Source organism: Vigna angularis, chromosome 3 (genome assembly GCF_016808095.1).
Source record: "Vigna angularis cultivar LongXiaoDou No.4 chromosome 3, ASM1680809v1, whole genome shotgun sequence".
Classification (NCBI taxonomy): domain Eukaryota; kingdom Viridiplantae; phylum Streptophyta; class Magnoliopsida; order Fabales; family Fabaceae; genus Vigna; species Vigna angularis.
This window is the reverse complement of record NC_068972.1, coordinates 16,711,210-16,735,895: the sequence shown is the minus strand read 5'-3', so window position 1 is coordinate 16,735,895 and position 24,686 is coordinate 16,711,210. Positions and strand designations below refer to the sequence as shown.

The window sequence follows — 24,686 nt, the reverse complement described above, 5'->3', positions numbered from 1 at the left end:
TTACTAATAAAAATATATACTCATTTTTAAACTGTTTGTACACTTAGCTTTACTTCAACAATTCTACCTTCTCCTTTTCCTGCACAATATTACATTATTTAATATTGGAAAAATATATTTTAATTATATTTATACTATTTTTAATTTAAAATTGTAATATATATTATTATAGTATTAAAAGAGAGTCCTAAATGAATGTATTTTTTAAAGAGAGTGTCAAACTAATTTTTTCCACATTTCCTCGTTGATTAATAATAAACAAACAATTTCTCCTTTAATGTATTCTAATACATAACTTCTGTATTCATTTATTCTATACATGTATTTCTTACGGTACATTTGTTTATAAATAATATAATTATTTTTCTACTAATTCTTATTTAATCAATAACTCTATTATCATATTAGTAATTTCTTTTTCTTTATCTCTCTCATGTCAACATATCTTTATTGTGATAAGAATTTCTTCTCTTAAGTTAGGTTATTTATATTGTAAGAGTTATTTTATGAAATTTTAATTTAATGTTTGTAGATTTTGTTACGTAACACTATTTTTAAGACATTGTATGGGTCATAAACTTAATATATAGATGTTATAAAATATTATACTTAATATAAAATTTGAGATCTTGAATTTCAAATAAAACTTTGAGTTAAGAATAAAAAAATATATTTTATCTTTAAAATGTATAGTTTTTTCTAATAATTATATATACGATTTGGTTCCTCTCTTTTAAATAAAAGTTTATACTTAAAGCACTTGGTTGGTGGGTAGTAATTTATTTAAGAGTAATGATAACTAACATGTATTTACATTCAATTGTGACCTATTATAAAAGATAAATAATTATTAAAAAATTGAATAAAATATATATAAAAAATAGTATGAAATGAATATGAAAAATGTTATGCCTATAGTATAGCATTTCTACTTTTATGATCCGTCTAGATGCTATTGTCAAAAGAAACACATAAGAGGACAAGAAAAACAAATTATGAAAGTGAAACCACCACAAAATCCTGTCATTTCATAAAATCTTTGCACTTTATCCCATCTTCATTCTTTTTTCCTTAAAAAACCAAGCACAGAAAGCAAATTTTTCTGAAGACAAATTCTAATGGACTACATTAAAATACTCTAAATTATGTTTTTATCCTTCAAAACATTTTGAAATTTGTTTTATTTCTTACAAAAACTTTAAATATTTTTAGTTTTTATATTTAGCAAAGTCGAGCAGTTTTAGTTTCATTTTATGAACTAAAACCATGCTTTAAAAGCATATGAGCTTCTATAAAAATTAAAATTAGATTTTGAGAAACTAAATATATAATCCAATAATAGCAAGCGCAGCATTCTCTCTGTTCTTTTTCAAAATTTGAAAAATGTCCAAGCTTTTCTTCAGCTTTCTTTTAAATTAATTTTTTTTTCTTCACTTAAACGTTTATATTTTTACTATAAACAAATATTATATGTCTGTTTTGTCGACGGTATTTTGTTAGTTATTTTTATCATATCCAATAATTTTACATTATTTAAAAAATTAAAATTAAACGCAGTTTAAATATTTTTTCTCATTTTTTTATTTTTTAAAATAAAATTGTAACGAGATTTCAATTTTTAAAACGAACCATATTTTGAATATGGTGACAGAGTCATATTACTCAGCGAGCTTATGATATTTATTTTTTGGGAAATTTATTTTTTTCAATCATATATTTTGTATTGATAAGACTGGAATAATGTTTGAAAAATATGAAGCTTTTTATTTGAAATGTAAGAAAATGATTGGAGTAGTTTAGCAGTCTATTTCTTTTGTTCCATGTTGGGAATTTGCTGGGCCAACACACTTAAATGTGATGATAATTTGGGTCAAGCGAAGCCACATTGGGCAAAGGTTGGAAGCTGTCTGCTACCAATCTACATGGGTCTTTATCTCATTCTCATTCACAGAATTCTGCCTACAGATTCTGTAACTGTCTTTGTAGAATTTATTAAATGATTAGACAACTACCCAAATCAAATTCATTCCATTCCCCAATTAAACCCTAGTCTTGTCTAGATCATATTTCAATATGTTCCCAAATCAAATCGAACATTTGTGTGAATGAAATTCGAATCTAAACAGCGAATCTGTACATAGACTAATCAAAATATCAAAATCAAACAATTCAGATGAATCATACTATAACATTACTTTATTGTGCTCGACATTCTATTATGTCTGTCCCTTTATTGCTCCTTATTCCTCGCATGTTTCAACTTTGCTTTCTGTCTAAACCATATGCTTTTGTTCAATTTTCATTTGGTTTATTCATTTTCCGTGTGAGAGAACGCGGAGGAACTGGGTCTTAACAACCGGGGAAATTACGTCGGTAACGAGAAAAGCTAGGACCAAACTTTTAGAAACCAAAAATAAAGGCATTTTTGCTCTTTTTTCATTTAGAAATTTTATGGAAGGATGAAAATAAAAAAATGTAATTATATATAAACTCTCTTCTTTCATTTTCCTTTTCCTTTGAATTTTCCTTTCTCAATATCCAAACATACTAAGAATATACACCACTTTGATAAGGATGATCACTGACATCGAGTCTCAGGACTAAATTTAAGTCACAAAAAGAACCAGTCTTTTGTCATATTGTAAACATTTATCACCCAAATGTCTCAACCCTTGTGATCTTCAACCTTTTTACAGCCGAAAGGAACATCCTACATGACCAAAAAAGCAAGTACATCAGTGCTTAAAATGGAAGAAAATGTAAAAGCCCCATGTAGTAATAATGGGTAGAAATTTGATCTCAAATTGAACTAAAACAAGTTTTGTTTGAAAGCAAAGGTTTACTTTTGTTCTTTTTATTAAAAAAAAGGAAAGAAAATGAGCTTGTAAGAGAAAGTTATGGTTAACTTACTCCCATGGAACGTCCCCAACCATGATCAAATCTCCTTCTCCATCTTCATAAGTTAGAACATGGCATCTCTCTTGTTGAACTCCATCCATCTCAGTCCCCCCTGTGAAAAAAGACCACATTCCCTTGTTAGGAGACAAAGACGCTACATACACAGTCAAAATAACTAACCATGAGAGAATAGTATTAGATTATACACAAAATGGTGGTGTCAAACATTTGTTCAAGGGTCTTCACTAACTCGTGATAGCCATCATGAGCTAACAAATTGAGTTTTCTACCAATTGGAATGCCTTCCATGTAAACCTTCACAAAGAAGCTCGTATGATCGCTGCAATCATTAACTTCAGTAGCTTGTGAATAACTGCTTAGATGTGGCTGCATCGGTTGCCAATGCCCCCTAACATATCAGAATGAGAAAAATACTTGAGAGGGTCAACAACAATAACTTCAGGCTAGCCACAACACATGATGTCATAAAAGAGAGTTGCTACATGGTACCCTTAGAAATCCAAGAGTTTTGATGAATGAGTTTGAACATAAGGAACAGAAAGAAAGAGTTTCTCAATATCAGTGGCAAAACCCTTGGATTTCTGAGGGTACCACATTTCATTAAGAGAAACATGTTTTTCATATATATTAATTGTACAAACCCTGAACTGGAAGAGGCAACATGTTGAGTGGCGGAAATGCTGAGTCCAAGCCTAAGATCTGTGCGAAGGTGTTGGCTGTGTTGGTGTGTGAGAGAGGATGCAGTTGAATTGGAAGGGTTGTTCCTGCAGCTGGTGATTGAAGAGGAGGAAGAACTAGAAGCTTTGCCCATTGTGGAAGGAACTGGTTCGGTAGATTACAGATGAAGCCGCCACATTAGAGGCCTTAAATAAAGAAAGCAAGAAAGAAAGAGAGAATAAGAGAAGAGGTTTGAAGAAGACTTTTTCAGCTGCTGCGCCACCCTCCATTGGCCACTCTCCTCTTTTTCTTCCTCCCATGCAATTGGTAGACCTAAAATGTTGTCATGGTAGCCGACAACAACACGTGTAAATAAGTAAAAATCAACATGGTATTTATACTATGTCAACATGTTTTTTGTTTAATAATTCAGCCTTCATAAGTATATTTGGACTAATGAGTTAGTCAGCTGATATCAGGGTGCATACAGATTTGAGTTCATCAAGACTATTGTGATTAAACACTTCAATTAGTGGGCATTTGAAGACGATTTTTTTGGCAATTACTATAGAGACAATAGTTAGACAAAGCGTGTGGTCCGTAATGGACTGATTCTGTTCTGAGGAGAATGGAATGAACCTAAATATTAGACAATTGGTTGGATGAAAATTGGGGTGGACAAGAGAACATTAATGTTGATATCTGATACCTTGCAGAAACATGTAATATCCACGTAATCGATGTTCAATGGATATAATGATCGTGTTGCTCGTGGGGATCTTAGTTGTAGAGACCAAAATGTATTATTTTGTGCAAGTGAAGTGAGGCTAGAAATAGTGCTACGTACCAAGGAAAACATATCCATGTATGAATAGCAGAGAAAGACTTAAAGTATGAGATGAGAATTTCTACAAGTGTTGTCTCATTCCCTTTCAAGAATTAACTGCAGTAGACAAACTTCACCACCCTTTTCTTTCATTTGTGCAGACTTGTCGTGTGCATTTATTTCTTTCTGATGTGTTCATTTTGCATATTATTTTGCATGCCTGGTTTTCACTGTAATCAATATCAAAAGCAATTTAGGATGATACAATTAATAAAGAAAGAACAAAAGGTCATATGTAATCGCTTCGTGAACGTGAAGTACGTGACAAGTTTGAATATTTTATTGACTTTTTTATGCCAAAAAAACTCGAGATCTGGTCCTGGGAACTGGCAATCAACTCGATTTGATAGCATAGGAAAAGAAAAAGGGAAAAGAGAATAAGTTCTGTGCAATATCAAACACATGTTGGAATCGGAAACACACTTTAAAAAAGTGTAATTTTATGTTTAATTTATTAGCCCTTCATGTTGAAATAATTATTCCTCACTTTTACTTTATTTTAAATCATTTGTCTCTTTTAGAAAAATATGGCAATTCTAGAACATTTAATGGTGATATCCTCTTTCATATCTTTTTTATTGAGTAAAATAATCATAACATATTTAACAGTGATAACTTCTTTCAATGTATATAAAAATGAATTTAATTGTAACACATTGATACTGCAATAATTATATTATTTTCTCAGGTAAATTGTCAAATAATTAAGAATTGTTAATTTTATAATGTTGCTTTAAAAGTTATATTGTGAAGAGTGTTTGTTTTTTATTATTCAAAAATGTACCTGCGCGTCAAAATTAAGTTAAAAAAAATGGAAGACCACCATTATACCATATCTGGTGGAGAGGCAAATGAACCAAAAAAGAGAAAGGGAAGATAGAGATAGTGAAGGATGATGTGCATTTTTGAGTTGTAGCTGGGTCTCATGTTGAAGGTTAGAATGAACAATTTGAGGGGGAAGAAAAGCAGAATTACTTGGATCTAAAGATATGGGAAATGGTAGGTAAAAAGGGATGAATATATGAGAAAATGTTGAAAAGGGTGAAAAGGAAAAAAAGTAAAATGTTCCCCACCATCCCAACCACAAGGTTGCTTGGATTAGCCATGAATCTGTCATTTGGTCTCAAATACAGTGATTGTGTTGAATTAGAAAAGCAGGGTTGTAACCCACATCCGCTTTTTCTTAAATACCTCTATTAGATGTGTCTTGCAATGTGAAGACCAAATCGCCCATTTTCCTTCTCCTTCCCGTTCTTCTATCATCTTGTTTTTCATTGCTTGCCTTCTCCGTCATCATTGTCCATGCCTTACAAATCATCACTTTCATTCATAGGTCAAACTTTATTTATAGTATAACTTTTACATCTCCCATGTAACCATGTCCCCACTCTCAATCTCTTTTACTTTCTATTTTTTCTATCCCTCTTTTTAACTAACTTTTTTTATTCAAACCCTTCACCCAACTACACAATCATGTAACATGCAATTGTCACACTAACATCCATTACCTTCTCCGAATATAATTTTTTCTTTTGAGGGCCTCGCTTCTATTGCTTGAATCAGAAAATCATTTTCTTGATCAGGTGGTGAACCCGAACTGTTGCTCAATATGGTTGGATAAATATATGAAGTTTTGATTATGCATGTTTACACAATTTTGTGAAAACCAAAAATTCTTTATGCTGAGCGTAGATGGGATCATACAATCAAGGGCCTGCGAAATCGCATCGCACTTGTTTATGATTGAACTTATGATTTTGACTACGTTGATCCTCCTACATTAGAGGGAACGAATGGAGTGACAAAACAATAGCTATCAGTCCTCCTAAATACGTATTAATAGATAATGAACAAAATAAAGTGAATTTTACATAATCTGCAGTAGAAGCCACCAAAAACCTAACGAACGAATTTGAGAAACTGTGATTATTACAATTTAATGGAACACGAGAGTTCCCACCAATTTCATGAAAACAAAATTTGCCACTATTTGTACACTCTATTTGTGAGATAATCGTTTACTTCAGCTGCTGCCTCGTAAGCTCCCTCAACGCATCGTCCCAAGGCAACACCAGACACATAGTTGCCCCCAAGGAACAGTCCTTCAAACCCAGTATTTCTAAGAGAACCTTTAGCAACGTCTAGAAGATCAAGATGGCCAATTAAGAACTGGGGAATAGCTTGAGGCCACAGTCTCACCCCCAATACAAATGGATCCTGAGCATTTGGGTTTATGAGCATTTTCCTCAAATCTCGATCAACTGCTTCAACAAGTTCACTGTCCGTCTGCCATAAAAAAATACAATTTAGGAGGAAATGAAAAAGGAAAAGAAACAAATCTGAATATACAGGTAAAGAAATGGCACTTGTTTCAAATGAGAAAATGTTAATGTAGATAATATGTAAAAAAAAAACAAAAAAAAAAAACTTATAACAGATCTGGAGCCAAGCATTTGAAGTCAAACAACAGATCCATGCCTAAAACCCTGAACCACCAATCATCAAGCAATAATGATTAGAGCAGGAGGTCTAGGGCCCATTTAATTCCTGTTTTTTAAATTATTTTTTGTTCATAAAAAGTGAACGAAAAATATTCGACAGACTAATTATTTAAAAAAAATTAAAAAATCTATCCGTTTTTAAAATTTAAAAACCTAGAACAACTAAGTTATTTTGTTTTCCTATTCAGTTTTTTCATAACTAGTACTCTCACATCTTCCCCCACCTTTTTTGAAAAAAAATTTATATATTTTTTTTAAAGAAACTAAAAAACAAAACCACAATAAAACACGCCCCTCTACGGTGCTCTTGTAGGGGAAAACATCTCTGACCGGAACAATAAACTCACAATACTCCTGTAGAGTAAACTTACAATAACCAAAAATCTCACTTTATCGGATGAGTGTGTCTGATTTCTTTTTAAATATAGCAAATTTATGCTTTCTTGTGTTTACCTAATATGTTTATTTTAAAAATAAGCAGTTTCCTGATACTTTAAAGAAACAAATCCTATATACTTATTTAAAAAAAAAAACTAACAGTTCTGTACACCACCGTCCTCGACGTTTCGCATAAAAGCTACTATTCACCCTATTGAATGCCATAACAGCTCAACCAATTCCATATATGTTAAAAGTTCATGTTTCATATTAATGTCACCTTTTGTAAAATTCCAGTATTGGTAGCCCCTCCAATGTAATTCAAGAGTAGAACCCTTCCAGGAGGTGCTCGGTTGGGGAAAAGTGATGAGCTGTATATAGTTCCTGTCAAGCCCACAAATATGCTCTTTTCATCAAACCGGTCAAAAACTAGAATTTACTCCACAGTGCGCAGTTCTAACATGAATGATAATAATTAAAATGATGTGGAACTTATTGTGTTGAAAGACTTCACTTTTGCTTTATAAAATTAATACTCGCCTAATGTCTCCACTCCTTGGGTACGTGGATGCAATTGACCAAACCCCTTCAGTTCACCATCTATCAAGCATTCTGATCTAATAGCTTCTTTGGGATAGGATATGGAAACTGCAGCCACTGGAGGGTAATAAAACTTTGAAAGTGCATCTGCAGCAGCAGCCTGCAAGAGATATTAAAAGGTTGTCAGGAAATACAGTCGTCAATGTTTTTATTGGGAACTATCATGGCAAAAAATGGCCATTTATCAAACTGATTTGTTGAGATGCATTTTGTTATTTGACTTGAGTAAAAGCCCATCAAAGGAAAGGCAGTTACTATAGACAATAACTTTAATTCTCATGGGAATAAGAGATATTAAAACATGAAAAAAAACGCCCCCAGAGGTTTTTAGAAATATGATAAGTCCTGTGCAATGAAAAACTGAGCCCTGGAAAAATGGAAATTGTACCTTCCTTTGCATTATGTTTGAGTGCGGCAGTGTTTGCACAGGAAATCAATTATGGCTCTGAAAGTTCAGAGGATAGTAAAAATAGAGACATATCCCACCGTAGGCACAAAAGCATATGCACATGCATGTGCCACTCACAACACACTCAAACAAAAGAGCCAAAGGCATGCAAACAAAGAAAACTAACGACCAGCAATTAGGCACCAAAAAATGCCTGCTATAACTCCCACACCACACAACTCCAACAGGTCATATCACCCAATTTCAAGGATTCCACAAAAAAGAAGTCATTAATTAACACAAATAAATTATATAATCCCACTTTGAGGAAGAAACTTACTGACAGAGGACGCAGCAATGTACTAGCAACATGGGAAGGAATAGTAAGGACAACAGTTTTGCACTGCAAAGAAACCACACCTTCTGGTGTTTCATACATCAAACTGTACTCTCCGCTCTCCAATTTACTGATACTTATAAGCTTCCAAGATAACTTTACTTTGTTCCCTAGTCTGTCAACAGGATCACAATTCACAAGGATCGTCAGTCAATCTGGAGAATAAGAGGAAATTAACTAGAATATTGGTACAAGGCAACGTTCAGTACCTAGAAGAAATGGCCTCTGGCAACATGGTAAGTCCTTTCCGGAAAGATCCAACTGTCTGACCCTTTGGTTTTGGCAGACGCCTACATGATTAATTGAATTAGTGAAACACTCCATGAACTATGTGGAAAATACCGAAACTCCAGAACAAGTAATGTATTACGGGTCCCGAGGTGGTTTTGAAGCTGCATTTCTCTCTTGTATTGCTTTGAAAGTTCCACCAATAATGCTACCGCCATTTTTTTCCAGCTTCCAAACTTTGCTGAATGCTGCTTTCATACTTAATTTTGAAGGATCACCTGCATAGACCCCTGTATATAACAAAATTAAGGTAAGCAACCATTTCTGCAACAAAGACTGCCATAAAAAAAGGTAGAAAAATAAGAATGGAAGAGAAAAAGCAAGATGAAGTAAGCTAATCACTGATTAAGTAAAGAGAAAGTACAAGACTCTATCAAGTCTTTTATGGGACATTGTGGCTGACTTACATAACATCTGCGGTAAGTGCTTGTCCAATTGATTATTTGTACATATATTTCAATAGCATTTATAACAGGAAATAAAGGAAGAAAGAAAACAGTGGTTTTGTTAATATTACTTGATAATGTGGTAAACCAAGTTTTAGTGTTGTCAAAACCACCACATGCTATGAATCGTGATGAACTAACTAGAGCATATTGGACTTGCTTCTTGAGAAGTTATTACCCTTTCCCTGGCCACGAAAAAAATTCCCGAACTGGAAAATCACGCTTTCAGTCTAGTTTTACAATGTGGACCAAAGAACCACTGAACAATAATTAAAACTATACTGAAAAGCCTCAAAAAGAGGTTACTAAGTGCCATTATGAACATAGTAATATAGCCTTAAATTAAGAAAAAAACTGCCCCGTATGAAAACCTTTAATTTCACAGTTTTCAAAAGACAGGTTAGACAATGCGTAACGAACTTCATTCCAGAAATAAACTTATTCTATTGAGATATTACTCAGCTATCTTGATGGATTACATATTAATGGCCAAAAACTGAATATCACTAGATCCAAAAGTAATACAGAAAACTCTACCAGTACATAATAATAGAAGATTCGTTACAGGTTAACAACAATAAAAAAAATTAAATATGGCAAACAGGTTAATGCTCTTACCTGAGCAAAAAGGCTCTATTAATCGTTCAAAAACCTCATCACCAAGGTTCCGACGAACAAACTCTTCAACCGATTCCTCATGACCCTGTTACCTTTGTCAACATTATATTACATGAGAAAACCAAATTAAGAACATCTGCATTTCATCCTTTCGGACATTGCATTTGACACAAACATAACCAAAGAAACGAAAGAGGACACACTGGAGGAGGAGGCCGAATCCCAAGCGCACCAAAGCCAGCTCTGATCTTTCCACCAAGGCTCATCAAGTCAAAGAAAGGCAAATCTGACGGCTTCCCGGGCACGGGCCTCAACTTTCCATTCCACAACACAAACCGAGGTGCATTGGGATCCCCCAGAACAAGCTCATCCTTTAAACCACTGTCCACCTACAAAATGCAACAACAGAAATCACTTTAACAACAATTCAACCAGAGACACTAAGTGTGTTTGGATGAGCATTGGGGAAAATGATTTTAAAATTTTATTTCATCTTATAGAAGAGCCTATCTACGAAATGTCTTAAAGCCGTTTCGACTAATAATCGAATCCAAACTCGGAAGTTCCTAAACACTATCTAACATCACATTAGCTGGTATTTCAATGTGATTTTCGGGGAAACCAACGGAAAGCAAACATGCACCCAATTGTGTTACAAATGTCACGTTAAATAGTCACACAACCAAAATAAACCGGGACAACCCTCAGGCATGAGGTTGAGCTAGGCACAATCCCAAATTGGGCAAAAGAAACATTACATACCACCATGGTGAGCATTGGATCAGAGGGCTGAAAACTGTTGGGACCTTCTTCCCAAAGATACCCGTCCCTCTCCAGCGTGGTAATGTTGCCTCCAACGCGGTCTCGGGCCTCAGTCACGACGACATTGGAATTGGCGTGTTTAGTGGAGAGGGCCTGAGCGATGCAGAGGCCGCTGATGCCTCCGCCGACGACTACGCAGTCGACGGGGACTGAGTCTCTGGTAATGGGCGGAGATGCGGTGGATTCCTTGGCAATTGAGCAGCGGAAGGTAGGGTTAGGGCGAGAGCGAGGGAATTTTCGAGGGGGTGAGGTGAAGAGGGAGGTTGGGAAATGGAGGGAGGGGCGGAGAAGGGTTTGGTTCGGCGGGAATAGGATGTCGTTGAAGACGGTAGCCATGGCGGTCGCACAGTGGAGAAGGAGGAAATAACGGCGGCACTGTTCGTTATCTTCAACCTGTGCTACAGACAAGAAAAATCGGAAACACGTTATAGATCAACCACTAAGATTCTTTGATCGGCTAAAATAAAAACTCTGATTCTTACATCATAAAGTTTACTATATATTTACATTTTATGGGGTTTTTGACATCATATTTAGGATGATAATAGTTTTGTCACTACCCACATTTAATAATATGACTTATGTTTACAAACACAAACTTTGGTCAGTTTTTATAAATTGCTTAAGAAACAAAATTAAAAGCAACTGTTTTACAAATTATCTTGTGTTTCGGTTGAATTGGTCTGAGGGTCGGTCGTTCTTCTTTGTTCTGCTCTCTTTTGATCTTCAATCCTCCACTAGAATGCGATCCACTCCAATGGGTTGTTGACCTGCAGAAGACTATCCGACGCTCAAGTTAGATATATTGTACTTGGACATCAGTTATGTACTTATAAGGCTTGTGACATTGATTAACCAGTGCAATATATTTTAGGTAATCAAACCTAATAATTAATCATTAATGTCTAGAGCGTAAGGCAATCTAACCTATTAGTACTTGCTTAATGACAATCAGTTATGATATACTTCATATAGTACATAAGCCCCCAAGTCCCAAGTTGAGCTGGGATTTCTGAAGTCATTTTTCTGACTTCCCCGAGCGGTCTTGAGGCAGAAATCATTTTTCTGACTTCCTGCGTTGAGCGGAGATTTCTGAAGTCATTTGTCTAACCCCGAGCGGTCTTGAGGCAGGAGTCATTTTTCTGACTTCCTGCGTTGAGCGGAGATTTCTGAAATCATTTTTCTGACTTCACCTCGAGCCGTCTTGAGACAGGAGTCATTTTTCTGACTTCCTGCGTTGAGCGGGGATTTCTGAAATCATTTTTCTGACTTTCCCCGAGCGGCTTGATGGTAGCAGTCATTTTTCTGACTTCCTGCGTTGAGCGGGGATTTCTGAAGTCATTTTTCTGACTTCCCCCGAGCGGCTTTATGGTAGCAGTCATTTTTCTGACTTCCTATGTTGAGCGAGAATTTCTGGAGTCATTTTTCTGACTTCCCCGAGCGGCCATTATAACCTGACACAGTTGAAGGTAGGTCTAAACCTTTCTGCACATGGTAGAACCTGACCAAGTTGAGGTCTGAACCTTCCTGCACATAATATTTTATAATTTATAATTTAAACTTAAGAGTGGTTAGAACCTAACAAGTTGAACGCAGCTCTGAACCATCCTGTGCATAATATTTTATAATTTAAAATTAAGAGTTAGTAGAACCTGACAAGGTTGAACGCAGCTCTGAACCATCCTGTGCATAATATTTTATAATTTAAAATTAAGAGTTAGTAGAATCTCACAAGGTTGAACGCAACTCTGAACCATTAAGAGTTGGTAGATAGAACCTGACAAAGTTCTCAAAACAAAAGACATGCATTTAGGAATTATTACGGAATTTTTTACTCTTGCAAAACCTGGTGTTGATTCGAAGTAGAGATGTTGAGACCGAGCGTGTTTCGGTTGAATTGGTCTGAGGGTCAGTCGTCTTTCTTTGCTCTACTCTCTTTTGATCTTCAATCTTCCCCGATAACGCAATCCACTCCAATGGGTTGTTGACCTTAAGTCACATATGTTTCATAAAGAAGTTTATATTTTATTAGGATAAAAAATAATCATTGTACATGGACATCAATTGTCTACTTATAAGGCTTAATGACAATGAGTTCCGAAAGTTAAAAAATGGATTTTTATTTTGTTGTAATTTGCTTCAATATACCTGGAGTGATGGACATAAAAAGTTGGCGGGGGCTATAGCATCTCTTTTTCGTCAAATGTGAAGCAAGTTTTTAAGCATATACCATTCCAAGTGTTTTTTATTGTTCTTCATCCCAAAATTAATGTAACTTTAATCTTTCATTGAGTTTGTATTTAGTAATTTGCAGTAGTAAATATTAAAAAAAAAGTAAAAATGGATTTCTGGCTTTGATTGGCTTCAATATATGTAGAGTGATTATATGGAAAGTTAGTGGTAACAACACTAGTGATTTGGTATATTTTGATCTCATTTATTATTGGTCTTTCAAAAGTGAATTAGATTGAACTCATACTGAAACGTTGAAAATTCTAACTCGTCCGAACAAAAGATGGATTGATTGCTTTTTTAATTAATTTTATATAAATGTATATATGTAAATATTTTTTAAATTTTACTTAATTAAATTTTCCAATCAAATAAATTAAAATAATTATTATTGTTTTAAATTATTATATTATAATTAATAATTAAAATTTAATTTGTGAGTGTTAATGATTTAAATTATAATATAATTATATATTGGTATCTTCAAATGATATAATATACAAAATTTAATTTTAACAATTAGTTTTTATTTTAATTTCTGTTTCAAAAAACACGAGCTGATGGTCTTGCAAAATCTTCACAGTTGGTGGACTGATTTGTAGAACAAATATGTTTTGTCATCCTTAATTATAGAGTTTTATGTTTTCAAATGGAAAACTCCGTGTCAAAGTAAGCATTATAATTTGAAGACTTATTTATGTTTTAAATTTATAATAAATTTTGGCAACTTTCAATTGAGTATCTAATAAATTTTTATGATTGATCATATTAAATAGATTAAAAAATTTCAATTGAATCTTAATTGTTAACATTTTCTATTAAGTTAATGGTGTGATAAATAACTAGCTCACATGGTTAATATCTCAGTATATCACCTTGTTATTGTAAATTTATTATTTTCAAATTCATAAATTATAAATTTCTAATAATAAAACTATGTTGGCAACAACTCAGCAAAGTGACATACCAAGATAACAATCAAGTCAATCACTTAATAATTACAACATTAAGTTAACAATAAAAAGTTAACTGCAGAGATTCAATTAAAAAAATTATTAAACAGATCAAAAAGTGTATTAGATATTTAATTGAAAGTTTTCAAATTTATCAATAACTTAAAACACATAATTAAGCTTAATTTAAACAAATAATTAGTTATACTAAATTAGAATGAATAAACAATAACATATCCATTTTATGCAGACATATACTTGCAAAATAATTAGATTAAATTAATTAGATTGTGTTACGATACAATCCTTATATTTGATATTTTAAATATGCATATATCTAAGCGTTCATACCTTACCAAAACAACAGTGTATACATAACTAGGTGCATGATTCGTTGATTATTTCAAACGAATAAAATAATTCAATTGTGCTTGAATAATGTGTTTGGATAAGAAGGTGGATTTAGAGAAGTGAATTTAAGGGAGAAAAAAGGTGGATATGAAGGAATTCCGATTAGAGGAAAGATGGTGAAAAATTAAGAAATTTAAAATGAAAGTTTACGAGAGTTAATGAGTTATGTGATAGGTTTGATAGATTAAAAAAATATTTTAATTAAAAGAATTGGATGATTATTATTTTACCTTTGGTTATAAAAGTTATTTAAAATATTAGTTAGTGTATAGTTATTATTTTATTTTTATTACCCAAGACTTCTTCTTTTTCAAATGCATAGATATTCTTCTTTCTTAAATAAAGGGGCAAAACTCAAGGCAACAAAACATGATCAGAATTCTTCTTTCTAACGTAGCTATTAGAGGTATCACCTTAATAATCACTACTAGATGTTGGAAGTCTCACATCGACTAGAGATAAGATCAATTCTTAGTTTATAAGTGGGTGCAAACCTCACTTTACAAGCCAGTTTTGTGGGATTGAGTTAGGCTTAAAATCCACTTCGAATAGACTATCATAGCCATGATTAGAACCTATCCTAACGAAACAATGAAAAAAAACAAACAAAATTAGAACTCAAACACATTTTGAAGGTCATTTATGTAATTTATTACATGTTAATTTGTCTATCGCATGAAAATCTCCTTTGTCTACAAATTACTTTATCCAAATAAGTTAATACTTACTTTTCTAAAGGTGTCAATGAGATTGTGATAGAATTTTAGTGTGAATAACCCCCTAATACTAATTTACCTCAATTTTTTTCTTTTCTTTTTCATAACTCTTTTAAGTAAAATACTAACTTACCTAATTGAAAATTAAATATATACATATTGATATAACACGTAAAGTTTAATAATCTTTTTTAAGTTAATGATAAATGAGAATAACACATAGACTTTTAGTATAATTAATATAAAAATTAATAAATTTTTTATTATGTTGGTTAATTTGTCGTTATATATATATATATATATATATATATATATATAATTAATATAAAATGTTTATATATAGTTTTTTTACAAATTATAAATACTTAAATTTATGATAAATTAGGAATTTTCCATTTTTGTAAATTAAAAAAATTGTATTTTTTTTCAATATTTTTTTAGAATGATGACTCATTTGACTTTGAACCATTTTGTAGATATTTTGATCCATGAACTTTTAATAAAATATTGTTTGGTCCTATGAAATTTTTACCCTAAATATATATATATATATATATATATATATATATATATATATATATATATATATATATATATATATATATATATATATATATATATATATAAAAGAGTCGCAAAAATCATATTCACACAAGGAAATACCATTTGTTATTCTGTTACACCTCTTATGTCTTAGGAATATTGGACAATATTTGAAAGTTATTTGAAATATATATAAGTAGCATCAATATTCTAAAGAATGAATTATGCTTATTATTCTATAACACCCACATTAATCTTATTAGAGAAGGAGAAGAAAAACTAAAAAAATTGAAATGATAGATAATTTCAAAGGTTTCAATACAAAATAAAGAAGAGAAGAAAATATAAATATAATAAAAAATAAAAAATGTTAATGATTTTAAATATTAGAGAAAGAAATAAAGTAAATATTAGAAAAATTCATATTTTTAGTTGTTATAAATGTATAAGAATTGTTTTACAATCGTTAAAAAAAGAGAGGTGACGTATCTTTGAAAACATTATTAAATTACTCTATGGAAGAGACATTCCAATAAATTTAAAAGAGAAAACTCACGAAACCCAAAAACTAAAAAAATGAAGAAAAAGATATAAAAACTGAAAACAAAAACAATTAGCAATAGACACAGAGCATGACTATTTCCAATTAAGTTATGAGTGTTGATTATAAATCTCACTTCTCAAATTAAATGATGGTTTGTTTTAAAAGTAACGAGATAAAAAATATATTTAATTAATAACTGTTCGTATATTTAGATATGTAATTTAAATGAGTCTTGATAATTTTGAATAAAATTAATTAGAACATTATATTAAATTAACATTAAAATTATTAAAAATGTGTCACATATAAAAAAAATTGATTATTTCTTATTTTAAAACTATTTTCATTTAACATGTGAGATTTTCATATTTTAACATCTATTACCTTTTAAACTATTTAACATCTAACATCTTTCGAATTTTAATAAATAACACTATGAATACCATTAATATATAAAAGAACTAAATTCATTCCATTTAAAATTATCAAAAAGTTAAAAAATACCCATCATATATTTAAATATAGGAATCACATAACTCATTAAGCTTTAGATTTCTTATAAAATAAGTTTTTTTTAAATTAATTATTATATAATTAGATATCACTATTTTTTTCTGTTTTTTATTTAAGTTATCTCTTCCACCACATGAGAAGCAAACCCATATTGCTTTCCAAAAAACTGTTTGTATTTTCTATTTCTACTTTTTATATTATGTTAAAAGTTGTAATAAGTAAAATTTTCTATTTATTTTTTTCCAAATATTAAATAAACAGATCAATATTTTTATTCGTATTTATAACTTATTTTTATTACTATAAACACACACAAAATAATATATATATATATATATATATATATATATTATTTTTTATTTCTTTTAATAGTCACGCGGAATGAGAATCATGCGAACTCGGAGGACGGTTAAACTCAGACTTTTCCCGCCTTTTCTCTTTGGTTTTGATTCCACTTTTGCATTTCAGCAAATCAAATTCACATTCATCAAATCCATTTTATAGTGCTATAAGTGTTTTTTTTTCTGCAACGCGCAAATCTGTAATCTATTTTACTCCTTCGACATTGTTTTGATTCAGATTAAATTTACACTACAGCCTTGTCTCCTTTCAATTGTTGAGATCGTTTCTACGTTCTGATTCCGAATTCTCCAATTCCTCTTTTTCGAGGGTTTCTTCTCAGGTAGTCGAACGATTTGCATGCTTCTCTTTCTTGAATTTCGATGTTGTTATTTCCACTCTGTTTGGCTGTTGGGATTACAAGGAACTTTTGAGACTGACGGTTTCTTTATGTTTCGCGTTGTACTGACTTTGAACGGAGGCTTCATCAGCAATGGGTTTCTCTCATACTTTTCTGAAAATTGTACCGAGTTTTGTGTGGGTTTGTTCTATTAATTTTATTTGGTTGTGTTCTTGCTTTTTTCAAGTTAGTTAATGACGCCGATGCTTAGCTTAAATTGCAACTTTTCACTTTATTTGCTTTTGTTGTTACGTTTTTCAGGTTAGTAACTGAGGTATCAGCTTTGCTAAAGTAGCAACTGCAAATGGATGTTGGAGCGCGTCAAGTTTTGCATGATGTAAGTGGTTACGACCTTGATTTGGCGAATTTTCTGATTTGACTAACTTTGGTAACTAGTAGTGTGCTCCTTCGTTAATTAGTTTCTAATTGGTATGAAACGTTGTCATTGGATAACTGATTTGTTAGCTTAGGTTTGTCCACTGTGAATTGTTCAAGTTAGTTTGTGCTTGATATTTGTTCTGATGCAATTGCAACATTAGCGTTCTTGAAATTTTTTTCGCAGTGTTTAGTGCTACCTTTTCTTCTGTGCACAAGACTCTGATGGATACGTCATAAAAATTAAGAAATTCAATTTAGTTAGAGATATTAAATTCGTTATTAATTTGTAGTGTAGTTTCTATTATTCAGATTCAGAGGATGTTATTCAAAAAAGGCAATTATCGTAGTAGACAATTAGGAAGAGATTTTAGAGAAATAGCAGTAAAGAGAAACTACCCTTAAAGTTCTTATTAAAGGACCAGGCAATAATAAATAAACTGTCTGTTATTTTCCAGAGCTCTGTCTGATGTTACTGACTACAACCAATTATAATTGTGGTTATGTTTCTGTTACTGAAGGACAAAAGTTCTATATACTCATTGATTTGAACTATGTATTCAGGAGCAGACGAGTGATTGTAGGAGTTTTGGCAGCAATATCCGTTCGTCCAGCCAGACACGGAAAATTTCTATAGGAGTAATGGCAGATTCAAAAACTAGCACAAGAAATGGACTCACGATCGGGGACGGGATTGTCGTGCCAAATACAGAAAGGGAAATCTCTATTGTGGGAAATTTCCCTGGAGAAAAAAATGAAGTTAAAGGAGTAACACCTTCCTTTAATATAAAGCATTCTGGAGGTCCACCGGAGCTGAAGTGTTCTTGGATCTCCAAATCCTTTTACCAAAGAACACCGATTTCTGAGTCCATTCTTCAAGCCAACCAAGCCTCTAGTTTACTAGTCTCTCCAGGTGGCGGGGACGATCCAAATGGAATAGAGCGTGCAGCTGGGAAACATTCAGTTCAGCTTTTCTCATATCAGACATCAACTTTAACTTCTAATAATTTCAAAAAGTTCGATGCGGACGCTGCCAGAATAAAGGGAAGGAAGGACGAGCCCACTGACAAGGTAAAGGAATTTACATTTGCCACTGTACAACAAGTCTTCGAGTCCGAGAAAACCGACCCAGAGGACAAAGTAAATAGAACAGAAAACAGAACCGAGAATTTGAGGATGAAGCTCTGCCAAATATTGGGGACCACTTCTTCTCACAAGAGTCGGCATTCAGGTTCTCCCGCACGTAACAAGGACGATGAAAGTTTGCCGCCTGAGCAGCGTTCGGACCAGAAGCAAAACATATGTGCTAAGACCATACAAAATTCGGATACTATAGAAACTGATTCTGAAAATCCTGATCAGGCTCTTAAGAGGCCAGTAACTCGTTCTTGGAGCAGAAAGAAAACGTCTTCCAAAAAGCAACCGGGGAAAGGTAAAAGTGGCCCATCTTCAAAAAAGACTGAGAAGCAAGGAGAAAAAAATATATTCTCTTTTAAAGAAAAACGAATTGGGAGACGAGATGATTTTCCTGATGACAGTTCCTTGAGGAAAAAGAATCAAAAAAAGAATTCCATAATTGGGAAAAATAAGATCAGCGTCATTGAATGTGACACCGCAGATAAACTTCATCAACACACTTCGAAGACTGATCTACCGCTGAATGACCAGACAACATTTTCATTTGGGAAGATAGCAGGCGGGTTCATTGGTTGCTTACCTGAATATCAGTCAAAATGCCCTCATACAGAGAAAATAAACCAAGAAAAAGAATTTGACGAGCCAACAATTGTAAATACAGATCAGCATGGAGAACTTGAGGTCTCAGAAAATGAAAACCAGCAAGAAGATAAAAGTAACCCAGTAAATCAAAATGTTGCTTCTAAGATACAAGATGATTTTCCAAGTCCTACATTTCAACTTAAGACACCGATTTTAAGTTTTTCTCCTGACTCAACACAAAATACAGGCCGAAAGGAAAATGATGTAAGTAGTCCAGCCTCAACTGAAAGAACATTTTCTCTGGGAAGCATTCATAGTTTAAGAAATCTTCAGGCTTCGGAGCCAGACTTCAACATCAACGGGCTAGGAGAGCAAATGCAACCTTCTGTATCCTTATCGCACCACAGGACTCAAGTTGATAACTTTGACTTTTCTGGAACTGAACTGGAAATGCAGTGTTTCTCTTTTTTTGCCATTCCTTATTATATTTCAGGATATAGAAGAGATCAATTCTTTTATTCCCAGAAAAGACAAATCTTCTGAGACAGAGAAAAAAGAGCAGGGTGGTTTATCTGATTCATCATCTGAAGAGTTAAACTTTCAAGGATATCTTGAAGGTTTGCGTTACATTAAGTAATGATATATACATTAATCTTTTTGCATATTCTGAATTAAATTTGCAGGAGATTTTACAGAATCAGCAGTACTTCTTTTGAAAGGCTGATTTTAGTATACATCCCATCTTAAAACTAAGTCAAATTAGATTAAGCACACACGAGACAACTAAATAATCCTTTTGTAATTTATACTCACTTACAGCCCTGGAAATAATGAGCATGTTTCTTTCATTGGACTGATTTATTTCCCATTTTCTTCTGTTTCCATCGATATTTTCTTCTAGATTTCAAATCACTCGTTTTAGCCGTATGTGTTTTCATAGGAAAAACACCAAAGAAATATAAGATTCCTACATGTTTGGTTCTTAGTGTAATGCAAATGCATGGAAGTTACTGGCTTGGTAGAAAACAGCATCTTCCACAAGAAGAATAGAAGATTCCCACAAGTAGGGCAGCTACATGTAAAGAATGCTGTAAAAATTTCTCACTTGGAAGAAATTTATAATTGTTCTGTAATTTCCCGATGTCTTTACCGTGTATAGCATGTACCTAGTTCTTCATAACGTCTGATCTAAGACTAATACGATGTTCCTTATACAGTGTTCGCGTGACCTTTTATGTCCACTGGTCTTGTTAGCTTCTTACGCCCTGTTTAGTCCTTATTTTGAAAGGATCATCAACCAAACCAAAGCAAAAAGATAAGAGGGAGGGGGATGGATCCACTGGTAGAGTGATTGTTGATGGCTCTTCCAGTAGATTGATAACAGTTATGAGGAATGAAACAAATTCATTGAACTTGATATGCCATGAATGATTAAAGTGCGTCACATATAATTGTTGGTGGGATTTGCATTACCTGCCCTCTAAAGTCTCTGTATTACTATTAATTATCCGATGCAAGTGCTGGTTTACTCCAGCGGCACAAACTTTTATCCGAAATTCTGTGTTTTTCCTCCCTTGTATACTGTTATGTCCTTTCGAAGCAGAGCCATATCTTAGTTGTATCTAAATTATGTTAGTGAAGGTTCAAGAGTAAGACATGCTTCAGAGAGGAAAAGTTTTGTTCTTCATCCAATGAAGAGGCTGTGCAAGCATGAAAACAGTGAATTTAACAATAGAAGCCCAGCTTCAGCGTCTTCGAAAGGTAGTAAATTCATTTTGTACTTAATATTTATATCTGGATATGCTATAAAGATATATGCACTTTTATACTCTAATTTACACAAATGATTAGGTACAGGAGACAGTGATTGGATTGGTGAAGCTTCTGAGCAGAATCAAAATGGTTTTGCAAGGTGTTTTACTTTTTTTCATGAAAAATTGATTAATGAGTCCACCAGAACAATATAAATTGCAACTCATGCTTGCATATTGTTTAACTATGATTCTCTCAATTGGATAGAGCTGTTGAACTGTTAGCCTTGGAATTGGGCAAGCTTCAGAGCAAACTTAAGTCGATGACAAGTCAGAAATCCTCAGAAATTTTGAAGTCTGTTGCTGACGAAATACATCTTCAGCTGCAGAATGTTCATTCCCAAATCCAGACGGACATGTAGGTGTATTAGACTGATGAATTTTCAAGCTTCCGATCGATGTCTTACACTTTTGTGTTTTCTTGACAAAATCTTTCAGGGGAAAGCTTACAAATCTCAGTAAATCAAAGAGAAAACGGCTGGAAACTAGATTTGAAGGTAACGAAATTTAAGTTCAATGTTTAATATGTTAATATTTTTTAGTTTTGCTATTGTAATTATTATCTACATTTTTCTCCTAGGAATGGATCTCAAGTTTTCAACTTCTAAGTCATGTGCTAGGGTTATGTTTGTCTCTTTTGATAAACATTAAATAGAGTTTGAGGGTTTAACACTGTTCGTTCTTTTCATCCGTTATGGTTCAGCTGACATTCTATTTGGTTTTATGCATACATTTTTTGGGTATAAAAATTAATAGAAGCAAAATTTATCTCGTTTATGTTCTTCAAAATAATAGACGCAATATACTAATTTGATACCCTTAAGTTAGAAGTCAATAGGTTGTATCCCTCTAGACTAATTCCAGGAATTCATATTGTTATCGGCAAAATTACTTTAAATTTCTGTAATACATGATCATGTTATCGTTGTTCTGTAACAACTGTTACTCCTAGTCCAGAAGAAAGTTTGATTTGAAAACAGATATTTATTTGTAACAATATACGAGGGCAATAGCTATGATGGCAGTCCTAAAATTATTTGTCACAAGGAATTATAAAAGGGCTAGATAAAAGAATGGTATGGTTCTACTGAAAGCGTCCTTGCGCTAGATCTTGCATTTATATTTTCTACAAATGACTTACCTATCACCACCTCTGAATTTTATATTCATCGTTGTTCTCATATATTCTTTTCTTTAATGGCATTTTCTTGTCTTACGACTTTGTTACTTTTTTCAGAGATGTTTGCTCTTTCTTCCTCCGTAACTTTTTTAACCTTCTCTTCCTCTAACAAAACGTAGACCAACAACAACAGTTGAGGTTAATATACGATAGATTCAAGGAAGAGGTAAATCAGCATCTACAGGATTGCAGAAGCACTGTTGAAGATCTTGAAGCAGATCAGATAGAGATCAAGAGAGCCATGGAAAAACAAAGTATGAAAACATAGTATTTGTATTACCTTATTTTATTACGTTTAAAGTAAGTTATGATTTAAACTTTGTTGTAATTTTTTTGAAAGGCAGTTTTTCCCAAATAATTTATCTAATCCAAGTATGCAAAAGACGTCCTCTGGATTTAGATACGCCCTTTGGTTTTTGAGTGCAATATTAATATATCTATAAATATCAGCTCAAGGCTCACTTACAATTTAGTTTTGAATGAAAAAAGAGTAACTAAATGGTATTTATGACTACTATAGTTGGAGTGTCAGGGAGTAGTGCAATTCTTTCATATTTCTTCCCCCTTTTTGAGCAAATGACGGTATAAATTTCAAATCGCCAGAGACATAATACAGTTTGCGCATATATATGTCATCTTCTCTATCATTTCTGTTAATCATTGTGTTTTCCAATTTCAATTACGTGAGGATAGTGTCAATGTTTTGGCGTCGCAAGTTTTCATCTCGATGTATTATGCAACAAAAGTCGTGGACAGTTACATCTATGATATTTTGGAAAGAAAGCTGCTTGAGCATCACTTCGTGGTTAGCTCGATAAGGGATTAAAGCTCAGGAGAGCTCTTAGACCTAGTCTCTTGCTAATAAAAGAAAAAAAAAATTACCATTTGTATTATTGGAAGTATCATGTTGGTTGTGGCCTTATTTTAAATATATTTTGTGTATAGGAGTAGCGCATAAGAAGCTTCTGTCGCAAGTTGAAGAAGCAATGGAGATCCAACTTGATGACGCTCAAAGGAAAATCAGAGTCACCCAGGAGGCAAGTATTTGTTATAAGTAGTTGGTTCATTCGTTAGCACTGGGTTTTCCTCTTCTAATAATGATTTTATAAGTATTAGTTCGTAATTAGTCATCAATCAGTCGCATAATTCTCAAATTACTTGTGTAATGATACACTGCACCGTACTATTTCGTTAAGTTATTCTTGCATCACGAGTAATGATATTTGTCCGCCTAAATATGTGGTGAACTGATGTTATAATTAGAGAGAGAGAAAAAAAGGTAGAGACAGAACATGATAAATAAGAGGTTGATAATATCGTTGCTTTGCTTCGTTGAATTTAGGATGTGAACGTGATATGCTGCTGGTCCAGCTGCCATTAGTCGTTCTGTTAGATTTTCCTTTTCCTTATTCATTGTCATTTGTTTACAACATTGTTAACCATCCTTTTAAATGGATGCAGAAGGCGAGAGGGAAACTTCTACAATTGAAGCAAGTTGTAGCTATGTGCTTAAAAGAAGAAATACCAAATTGATATGATTTCTGCTGATTCCCTGCAATTGCTTTGAAGGAAGCGCGCCTTTTGATTTCGCTAGATCCTTTATACTGGAATCTTGAAAGATTTCTATGTACGTAACATTATGACCCCTCCCTCTTCTTTTAACTGCATAGAATAGATAATTTGGCCCAGTTAAAGTAATATCACTTAAAATTTCTTTTATCAAACTTGAATACTGGGTCTATTGTGCATGATTTGCGGGATAAAAAAACATCCACATGTGTCATTCATTGAGATTGTTATTGCTTTCTCTTGATATTTTCTGATTTTCCAGTCGCAATTTGTCGGGTCCACTGTACTGTTTTTACAACTTATATTTTAAATGTATGCTGTTTGAAATTCGCCAAAAAGATGTTTGAGTTTTGTGACACGGTTGGTGGAAGGGAAAACAGGGAAAGAAACAGAAATACTTCTGTTTAGTTTTTTTTAATGTTTTTTGTTGTCCTGTTTCATAGAGTTGTCTTTGTTTGTTTCTGTGAGGGGATGAAAGAAG

At 32.9% G+C, this 24,686-nt stretch overlaps 3 protein-coding genes across 3 annotated transcripts; 1 reads left to right on the top strand and 2 right to left on the bottom strand.

Annotated features, from left to right (window-relative positions):
• Positions 1–2,237: 2,237 nt before the first annotated feature.
• On the bottom strand, positions 2,238–4,051 carry LOC108325740 (auxin-responsive protein IAA30). The gene is made up of 4 exons (XM_017558832.2): positions 3,561–4,051; positions 3,105–3,307; positions 2,911–3,010; positions 2,238–2,710 (listed from the first exon to the last, which is right to left on the bottom strand). Exons 1-4 carry the CDS (start codon positions 3,728–3,730, stop codon positions 2,653–2,655), a joined length of 531 nt encoding a protein of 176 aa, XP_017414321.1. The 5' UTR covers positions 3,731–4,051; the 3' UTR covers positions 2,238–2,652.
• A 2,210-nt stretch (positions 4,052–6,261) lies between these two features.
• LOC108324042 (protoporphyrinogen oxidase 1, chloroplastic) lies at positions 6,262–11,374 on the bottom strand. Its single transcript, XM_017556834.2, has 9 exons — positions 10,841–11,374; positions 10,282–10,467; positions 10,079–10,163; positions 9,097–9,244; positions 8,936–9,016; positions 8,670–8,841; positions 7,882–8,041; positions 7,622–7,725; positions 6,262–6,748 (listed from the first exon to the last, which is right to left on the bottom strand). The coding sequence occupies exons 1-9, from the start codon at positions 11,234–11,236 to the stop codon at positions 6,449–6,451; spliced, it is 1,632 nt and encodes a 543-aa protein (XP_017412323.1). The 5' UTR covers positions 11,237–11,374; the 3' UTR covers positions 6,262–6,448.
• Positions 11,375–17,362: 5,988 nt separating this feature from the next.
• Positions 17,363–24,474, top strand: LOC108325449 (meiosis-specific protein ASY3). The gene is made up of 11 exons (XM_017558524.2): positions 17,363–17,494; positions 17,813–17,888; positions 18,491–20,032; positions 20,139–20,262; positions 21,287–21,406; positions 21,497–21,557; positions 21,665–21,814; positions 21,895–21,953; positions 22,756–22,890; positions 23,582–23,673; positions 24,098–24,474. Exons 2-11 carry the CDS (start codon positions 17,856–17,858, stop codon positions 24,167–24,169), a joined length of 2,388 nt encoding a protein of 795 aa, XP_017414013.1. The 5' UTR covers positions 17,363–17,494; positions 17,813–17,855; the 3' UTR covers positions 24,170–24,474.
• The last annotated feature ends 212 nt before the right edge of the window (positions 24,475–24,686 follow it).

Bases quoted from the DNA above. Each gene is read 5' to 3' on its own strand.
- LOC108325449 (XM_017558524.2), top strand. From the start codon at position 17,856: ATGGATGTTGGAGCGCGTCAAGTTTTGCATGAT. The intron at 21,407-21,496 runs GTAGTAAATTCA...ACAAATGATTAG, and splicing joins AGCTTCAGCGTCTTCGAAAG to GTACAGGAGACAGTGATTGG. The intron at 21,558-21,664 runs GTGTTTTACTTT...TCAATTGGATAG, and splicing joins AATCAAAATGGTTTTGCAAG to AGCTGTTGAACTGTTAGCCT.
- LOC108324042 (XM_017556834.2), bottom strand. From the start codon at position 11,236: ATGGCTACCGTCTTCAACGACATCCTATTCCCGCCGAACCAAACCCTT. The intron at 9,017-9,096 runs GTAATACATTAC...TTAATCATGTAG, and splicing joins TCAAAACCACCTCGGGACCC to GCGTCTGCCAAAACCAAAGG. The intron at 6,749-7,621 runs GTGACATTAATA...TTTTTATGGCAG, and splicing joins ATACTGGAATTTTACAAAAG to ACGGACAGTGAACTTGTTGA.
- LOC108325740 (XM_017558832.2), bottom strand. From the start codon at position 3,730: ATGGGCAAAGCTTCTAGTTCTTCCTCCTCTTCAATCACCAGCTGCAGG. The intron at 3,308-3,560 runs GTTTGTACAATT...CTGATATGTTAG, and splicing joins GTTGCCTCTTCCAGTTCAGG to GGGGCATTGGCAACCGATGC. The intron at 3,011-3,104 runs GTATAATCTAAT...CTTTTTTCACAG, and splicing joins GTTTGACACCACCATTTTGT to GGGGGACTGAGATGGATGGA.